At 45.4% G+C, this 9,374-nt stretch overlaps 1 protein-coding gene across 1 annotated transcript in view; it reads left to right on the top strand.

Annotated features, from left to right (window-relative positions):
- efna4 (ephrin A4) overlaps positions 1-8,488 on the top strand; it is a 33,244-nt gene extending 24,756 nt beyond the window's left edge. The window contains exons 3-5 of the mRNA XM_079753439.1: positions 101-169; positions 6,460-6,486; positions 6,657-8,488. Of these exons, the coding sequence (XP_079609565.1) occupies positions 101-169; positions 6,460-6,486; positions 6,657-6,745 (185 nt within the window). The 3' untranslated portion in view covers positions 6,746-8,488. The remainder of the gene's footprint in view (positions 1-100; positions 170-6,459; positions 6,487-6,656) is intronic.
- The last annotated feature ends 886 nt before the right edge of the window (positions 8,489-9,374 follow it).

Genomic DNA, 9,374 nt, shown 5'->3' on the forward strand with positions numbered 1-9,374 from the left:
CTGTGTCTCTCTCCCTCTCCCTCTCTCTCTCTGCCCCTCTCTATGTCTCTCTCCCTCTCTCTATGTCTCCGTCTCTCTCTCTGTGTCTCTCTCCCTCCAGCGCTGCCTACAGATGAAGGGCCCCCCCTGCCCTGTATGAAGCTGCGTGTCACAGTGTGCTGCGAGCCCAGTGAGTGTTCTCCTCTCTCTTCATCCCTCTCTCTCTCCCTCTCATCCCTCTCTATCCTTCACGCCATCACAGCCGGCGCTCTCAGCCTCCAATCCTTATCTGCTGAAAAGCATGAAGCCGGGGTGGTACATCGGCCCCCTCAACCGCCTCACCCTCCTCCACCCCTCACCCACCTCACCCTTATTTTATTCTCTTTAACCTCTCTTCTCCTTCAGGCTCTGGTTTTAGAGGAGCCTCTGTTGCCAGTGGGGCGTTCTGCGTGTGGTCTGGTCCATGTCCATAAGCCTCCATCAGGCCACATCCCAGTGACGAAACAACGCAATTCCACTTAATATAAAACACTGGCGGAACTAAAACGCTTTAAATCCAGTAGCCAGCCTGCATACTTTTTAACGTCCAAAAAAAAAAGCAGCCTACTCTTTCTTGAATCTAAAAGTTTCTGGGGTCTTCCGAACTTGCTCTATTCTGTTCATCTCTCTCCTCAAGCTCTTCCGCTAATCTTCTCCTGGTGTGAGATTCCCAGAGTTGACCCAACCCAGATCCCGCATCAAGTAATGTTAGTCTTCCACTCCACTGGCCTGCCTATTCCGGTTGGGAATGTCGCCCAGTCACTGTGGGAATCCATGTCCCGGTGTGTTTGAATAAGTTTGTGTGTGTGCGTGAGATCCTGTGCATGTGTATGTGTGTTCTTCCATATGTGTGTGGCCTTGCGTGTTCTCACGTGCATGGGTGTAGGCATTTCCCTGTCTCTGACCACTTTTCCAACGTGTGTGAGTGTTTGCGTGTGTGTGTGTGTGTGTGTGTGTGTGTGTGCACGACTCCATGTACATTAGCAGTTAGCGCGGGGGGTGGAGGCGGGTGCATGCGTGTGTGTGTCCTTGCGTGTCTGAGACGTCTGTCCTAGTTCCCATCCCAGCGCTGTCAGCAGGGGGTTGTCATCGTGGGCCCGGCCCGCTTCACGCCATCCAGCCAGAAACATCGGTGGCAAAAGGCTTTCCAGCAGAGAAACCCCACAGAGAGAGAGAGAGAGAGAGAGAGAGAGAGAGAGATGGCCCGGTATAGGCAATTTCTTCCTGCTCAATGACGAATACCTGTTGCCTTCAATTGATGCGGACTGGAAGAAAAAAAACATGCCTGAGATAAAATAGATGCAAAAAAATTTAGAATAAATAAATCAACTGCTCTCAAAGGTATTCTGAAATGTCATTAGTATTCCAGAGAGAGATGGGAGCTAATTTGTCGTGTTATGAGCAGAGCAAAGGCTGGTGCCTTTTCTCTTCCTCTTTTGCACGCTAATTATGCTGTAGTTGTTAATTAGAAATACCATGGATGGTTTTTCAGTGCAGGAGTAGCTAATGTAGTCTTGACCTTCTAACAAAGTATTCCCTGATCAGTCTTTTCCCTGACAGATATATGCAAAATATTACAAATCTCTGGGATTATGCATGCTGAGACTAAACACAAACACATGTGCAAGCACATAAACACATGAATGGCGCTATTCATTTGTGTTTAACCAGGTTTTATCCGGGCCAAAGTGTGGTAATTTGGGACACACTGGATGTAAAGTACACCGCTCTCTTCCTCTCCACCTCTAATTCTCTCTCTTCCCCTCGCTCGGCTTCTCTCCTTTGACTCTCATCCTGTTCCCAACCAAAACTAATCCTGACTTCATTTCAGGATCTCTCCTCTTCTTCTCTGACCGGCCTCCGCTCGCCACCCCATCCTCCCACTCCACCTCCTTTCTCTCTTCCTTTCCTTCTGTCTCTCTAGTCTTCTGTCATTCCTCAAGTGGCACTAATCCTTCCCTTCTCTCTGTCTCCTCTCCGCTCTCTTCTTCTTCCCTTCCTCATTTTTTATGATCTTTCGCTACTGGAGCAAAACTAATCTGGATACCATCCACAGCAGTCTCTTATACGCCCCCCCCCCCCCCCCCCCCCCCCCCCCCCCGATCCCCCACTTCCCACACCCTCGTCTCCTCCTCCCTATCTCTTTGTAGTATCTCCCCCGTAACTACAGTAGCTCATTCACAGAACTTCCTCCACCATGGTCGCCTCATCCCTCCCGCCTGCCTGCCTCCCTCACCTAACCCGGGCTGATCTGAGCTGCGGGCTTCGCATGGATGGGAGTTACATGAGGCCAGACAAAGTAGAGGGGACGAAGATGGATGAGAAGAGAGATGGAGGAGAGTTGGAGGAGCGCGCTCTCTCTCTCTCTCTCTCTCTCACTCTCACTATCACTCTCCTTTCCTTCCTGTTCTCTCTGGTTCTCTCTATATTGGGCTGCCCATTAGTGGTGGTTTACCACAGCTGTTGTTGTGCTTTTCCCTGCGGTAATGCCTCACACACTCACACACTTTCAGGTTCCCTCCGCGCATGTGTGTGTGTCCGTGCGGTGTGTGCGGTGTGTGTGTGTGTGTGTGTGTGTGTGTGTGTGTTTGTTTGCGCATGCAGGGCCCTTTGTGAAGGCATGTTTTATTCAGTTTAAAACTACACATCCATCTCGCTGCCTCTCTCTTTTGTCTTTTTCAACTTGTTTTGTGTTGAAAACAGAGTACCATTAATGGAGGGGAGAAGGGGGGGGGGGCTTCCCGAGAGAGGTCTCTGGCATGCTAATTAATTGTCATTTGAACATGTGCGCAGTGCACATCGATGTGGGTGCATCACGCACACACACACATGAAGGACAGGGTAGTGATGGAGAGGAGAGGTCCGTCCGGTACGATGTTATTGAGCCAAGGTCAAGCACGGCACACCTCCCCAGTCCCAGGCTCTTCTGCACCTATGCCCAGCGCAGCTACGCCCAGCGCAGCTACGCCCAGCGCAGCTACACCTAGCGCTCAGTGCCTTAAAGCAAACACAAACACGCACTTTACGGACAAGGTTATGGGGACGCGCGGATTCAGAACAATGCAAGAGACGAGTAATTACGGCGCGGTGAGTGTTGTTGTCCCTTAAGGGTCCCTGTAGTTCCTCTCATCCGTCTCTCTGATCCCTGCTAGCCCAGTAGTAGGACTGCAGAGTGGAGGACCGAAATGACCCAGCCCAGTCTCTGGAAACTCGCCTTCTAATGGTCTTTGTAGTTTTCTTTGTTTTTTTCTCTCGAGCCGTTATCTTGTAGTTCATCTGGTTGGTCGTGTTTGCTCTTGCGTTGCCCAGCCAAGAATTGTGCAAGAAAAACAAGAGAAGGGCTTTAACCGTGTTTGCCTCTATTGCATCAGAACCAAGCCTCTGCATCCGAGACACCAGAGTAGTGTTATGTTAAACTCTACTGACTCCCCCCCAAACCCCCCCCCCCGACATACACACACACACACACACACACAGACCCCTTCCTAATGCTCTTGTAGTCCTCTTCTTACCCTGCTTCCACACTCTCCAATCTTTGCTGTTTTTTCCCAGATGTCTTCAAACTCAAGCTTCCTACAATTACCACTTCCTCTGCGTTTCTCTCGCCCAACTATTCTAATTGATTCTCTTTCTTCATCTCTGGATGTATTTTTTTTGTGTGTTTCTGGCTCCTGCTGTGAGCAGTCCAAAGCGGTCATTTCAGGTTGGAGAGCTGCGATTCTCCCCCACTTCTTTCAGTCTTTGAGTCCTTAGGTTTTCTTTTTTGTATTTTTTTTATTTGCTTCCATTGCTGAGCCCCCTCCTGCCCCGTCGCGTACACACATAGTATACTGTCTATCACGCGCAACCGCGCACACACACACACACACACACACACACACACACATGCACATGCACACACACACACACACACACACACACACACACACACACTCACATACACACCCACTCTCATACACACTCACTCAGACACTCCATTTTCCTAAATACCTTTGTCCTTCCCTGAAACCGATGCACACACACACGCATGCATGCACACACACACACACACACACACACACACACACACACACACACACACACACACACACACACACACACACACACACACACAAGCACAACTTTAACACACACACACACAGCTATCCATGCCTACCGCTCTCTCTCTCTCGCGCGCGCACGCTCTCGCTCTCTCTCTATCTTTCGCCTGAATTTAAAACTAGAAAAAATTACTTTACCAATTTCGCCGACATTTTTGTAATTTGTTTTTCGCCTCATTTCGCAGCGCTCAGCATTTGGGGTTCTTAGTGGTCGTGCCTGTGTTGGTAAAATGGCGGCTTGCAGGAAAGTAGGTGGCGGGCTGTCTGTCTCTGCAGTGGGACGTTCTTGCTACTAGACAGACACGTGTGCACACACACATCCAACGATGAGTGTACACACACATACGCCACCATGACCGCCATTTTGTGGTGGAGCTCACCATAAACACAATGTTCTGATCCACACTCCACACAGCGCTCATGTACCCACAACGCGCTATGTTTTCAGAAAGAAAATGTTTCATGGTTTCACGGGTTTTCATTAAAAGGAATCTTGTGGAGGTACATTTAAAAAAATACTGTTTGTAAAATAAATGTATTAAAATACTAAATGTCACTGTATTTGAATTTAATTATTTCGTATGAAATTATACATTTGGTTCGAAGTTAAATAAAGGTTATAAAGGTTAGTAAAAGGTCTATGTTACTTAATTAGTTGGCAAAATATTTCAATAATAATAGTATGTATTTGGTCCGCCTTTTTATAGGTTTATACATTTTTGAAAGTGAGGCTTTCACGTCAATAACCTTCCTTAAATAGTTTTTGTACATATTTTGAGCATTTAAATTCATTCATCGACATAAACAGATATATTTTTCACCTTTTTACATATATGCTGAATATCAATGCTGAGTACACCGGTCCGTTAAGAAAATAACTTGCAAACCTTTAACCTTTGCGTTATATTTTCAGTTGTCCGTTCACACGCACATGCATTGACACACACAGTCTCACACACAGAGACCCATTGAACGGGGAATGTCTCTGACCCAGCATGCCATTTAATGGTTCGTTAACCCACGGCTGGTTGTTAGTTGTACCGAACATTATAGTTAGTGGTACACGTCTTTAGGGGTGTCCTGTGAAGACGGAGGCCCGAGACCTGTGTACGTACCACAAATACTTTCTCATTCAATAGATCAACTTCTGCACCTGTGCCACAATTTTTTCAACCGATTGCTTTCCTCTGTGCTCCATTTCCCCTCCGATGATCTCAGTCAATCACTGAAGATTAGAGCTAGTGTTGTAGATACACCCGTGTGCGTGCACTATTATCACGTCGATCTGCATCTATCACTGGGGAATGTGCATACTGATGCACACACACACAAACACCTTTATGTGCTCTTTTTATCAAACAGTTGACCCGTGTCCTTTTCCAACTGTACCATCCTGGGAGCCGTTACCATCTGCGTCAACTCCTCTGTCTCCCTGCCCGCCTTTGTCCCGCCTCCCGCCGCTCTCGTGAGCCCATCCACCTCCCCATCACACCACCGCTCCATTATCTCCTTTTAGTTCACCCCCTGCTGAGTGTGATGCCCAGACACAAGCACCCCCCCAATGCGTCTCTCCTGTTCTCCTTTTCTCTGTGTCTCTCTCCCTTATTTACCTATCTTGCTGACCTTCCATCAGTCTCTCATACTTCTTGGTTCTCTTCCTGAGTCCCCACCTCCCAGCCTTTCATCTTCAGTCCATTTCTTGGCTTCCCTCTGTCATCTTGATCCACCCCCCTCCACGCACACAGACACACACATAATCTCTGCTATTCCCGGCTCTTCCTTATTTAGATAACACTATCCTTTCCTGTAGCCGTATGATTCCAGGCCTTCTTCTTTATCCGACCTTTACCAGAATTTGCATAGAGGACATCTTTAAGGTTCCACAGCAAGAAGTTATTTTTCATACTGTTGGGCTTTGAGTAACGGCAAATGCCATGCCCCGGCCATTTGTCAGTGTGTGTGTTTGTGTGTGTGTGTGTCTCTCTCGCTCTCTCTCTCTCTCTCTCTCTCTCTCTCTCTCTCTCTCTCTCTCTCTCTCTCTCTCTCTCTCTCTCTCTCTCCCTCTCTCTTTCTCTCTTTCTCTCTCTCTTTCTCTCTTTCTCTATTCTCTCTCTCTCTCTCTCTCTCTCTCTCTCTCTCTCTCTCTCTCTCTCTCTCTCTCTCTTTATCTCTCTCTCGTGTTATATTGGAGCATGTGAACTCTAATTCAGTTGTTCTATCCAGAAAGCAAACACTGATATATTAGCAACCTCTTTGTTGAATCAAATCAAATATATTTCCTTTTTATCTCCCTCTCTCTCTCTCTCTCTCTCTCTATCTCTCTCTCTCTCTCTCTCTCTAGCGTCAGAGGGATCCAAACAGCTACAAGGTGAGATGTGACCTATCAACATGACTTATTTTAAACAAATGTGTCTTAATCCTGTAATGCAAATGCAGTACAAATACAATACAAAATCAAATTGCTATTTGATTAACAAATAATAATCTCTCTCCCTCACTCTCTCCCCCTTTCTCGCTCTCTCTGTGTCTCCCTCACAGAAGCCCCGGGGACTCAAGGCCATGCAGGTCCACGTGGGAGAGTGTCCCTGTTGCTTCTCCTCTGCGTCCCCCTCCTGCTGGCTGTCTGAACCCCCTGGTTCCCCTCTCCTCCTCACCTCTGCCCATGTCTGTGTGGAGGAAGTAGAGCTACGGCACAGACAGACACCAGGCACAATGCCGTCCGTGCTGAGCTATGGTGAACCCACACGTCTTACGGGACACCAGGACAACTGGGCTGGGGAGGGCTTGTGTCCCCCTGTGGAGGGGTGACTACTCAGGGAGCTGTGCTCAACCATTTGGGGAACTCTGCAGGTTATTTAGCTGTTCCCTTATCCCCCGCCATGAGTCTGGTCTTCACAGGTTCAAGCAGACTCACAAACATGAATGGGTTTTACGTCCCTGTACTCGTGTGAAGACAAGACTTTTCTTTTCCAAAAAGGGGTTTAATTATTAGTCTTTAATGTGCTATTCCTAAGCCAGTCTTTAGTAGTGTTCCGTCAGAGTGCCGCCCTGTAGCAGACCCGTCCTACTGAACACCACATCCCACATCCAGGCCCCTCACCGAGACACTCAATGATATGATTTGTCTGCCCTCCGTCCCTCCCTGGACCTGATGTACGGATGTCTGGCCGCACACTAAGTTTATAGCTGACTATAAACTGATGAAATCACATCCAAGATGGGACTGGTGAGAAGTCTGTGGAAAATACAAAATTATGATTATTCTGTAATTTATGGAAAAGCAAAACATGTAGCGTGGGGGGCAGGGCTGTTGCGCCCCCTACTGGGATTAAACTGGTCTCACTGGGAGCTGCCTGGGTTGGCCCATGCAGAAAATGGACACTACAATGACTTTCTCCAGTTAGTGGTTGGTCAGGGAGCTAAGAGCCTGGACCCAGGGCCTGGCTGAGGGTAGTTTGACCGGGGGCCCGGTGTGCTGCTTCACCATCCGTTCTGTCTTCTGGGGGTTAATGGGGGGTCTTGGGGGGTCGGGGGGCCGTGGCTCGGCCCACTGTGTACAGACCCCTGTAGTTTCATCGTGTTAACGTGCCTACCAACCATCCAGGTGTTATGCACCATATTTGAGAATGTCTACTGAGCACTTATTCACGCAATAACTTTTTAAATAATAAACCATAAAGCGAGATGGATGTATTTTTTTCTTACATGCAAGATATTTTAATATAAGGTTTCCTGCTTTAGAATAATCTGGAATCTTAAAATTTTGTGGAAACAATTTTGCTGGCGAATAATTAGTAGGCCTGTGTGGTAGATATTGGATGACCATGAATTATTGCAGAAATCACAAGGGTTTGTTGTGTTTTTGCTAACATATTTTGGATACAGTTTCCATGTTGATGTGTTTCTGATTTAGTTTGGTTGATATAGTATCCACATTATTTTGTTTTTTTGTTATTTTTAAGTGTCAAATTCCAGAAGGTTCTTTTCCAAATAAGAAAGGTCATACAATTTTGCTTTTTCTTATATATGCAAATAGGCACAATAACATTTGTAATACATGTCATTTGAGACATCCTTAATGCACACATATTGACTTGATATGTCACATTTATTGTCAGGAGATGTTATTTAATTTGGTTTAAAAAAAAAAGTGTGATGATTTAACTCAATGATGTATGAATTATTCTAAATAGAATTTAAATGTTAGAAACTGTAGAACCTTGTTCAGCTTTTTTAATTTTACATGAGTCTCCTGGTTCACCTGACACTGTCTTCCTCCTGTGTCATTTACATTTGTTTGGTTTCACATTGTAGTGGAAAATGATGCCTCTTCTATGAAGATTCAAGCCAATCTGAGCCCTTGTTTTATACATGGCCTGTCAAAGCAAATTAAATGATTGCAACAAAGCCTGTCACCATTTTTTAATTTAGTAGATATCCTGAGCAGCTGTCAACACAGTCGTGCACACATCAAGTGAAAGCCATGCGAGCATAGCTGTGGGTTGTCCTCAATGTCCTTGGAGTTAAAGAAAATAGAATGAAATCAAACGTGATTCACTACGATTACCAATGTGAGTTTTAATCAAGGGAAAGCCATTGTCCAGATTACTAGAAGACTCCAGAGAACTAGTACATTCACCAAACAGTAATAAAGAAGTATTAAATGCTTTCTTATTCATCCTTCCTCTGGACAGATACTACACAACCTCAAATACACGTGTGTTGTTTGAGGTTAAACTGTATTGGAAATTCTTCACAGTTGTGCTAATACTTAACTAATACTAATCCCACACAACCTACATTGTGTAGGATTCACTCAGGATGCCTTTCCAACCCACTTTCCTTAATAGCGTTATTTGTTATCCTACGGAACTTAATAAAACAAAATTGAAGATATATGTATTTTTAAATTGCACATAAACATTTGTCAATATAATAATTTTATAATTGCAAACTGAATTAATCAAACAAATATATTTTTAAGTTATCTTATTGCCTGATAAAACAGAAATAAAACATAAAAAACACATTGAATTTAGATTTTTTTTAGATGCACATCAGAAAACTGTAGTATAGAATGATATATAATGATATATTAACAATTAAATGTGATCCAAGATTACCCGATAGTTAGTGCAATCAATGTTCACTTGTTCCCTATGGTCAATCTTTTGTCCATTAGGCGCAGCGCCCCAAACCTTCATTAGAACTTTGTGATTATTTATGGGGTTTCATTGATCTTTTTTTTACCCCTGA

Source organism: Pollachius pollachius, assembly GCF_949987615.1.
Source record: "Pollachius pollachius genome assembly, chromosome: 1".
Classification (NCBI taxonomy): domain Eukaryota; kingdom Metazoa; phylum Chordata; class Actinopteri; order Gadiformes; family Gadidae; genus Pollachius; species Pollachius pollachius.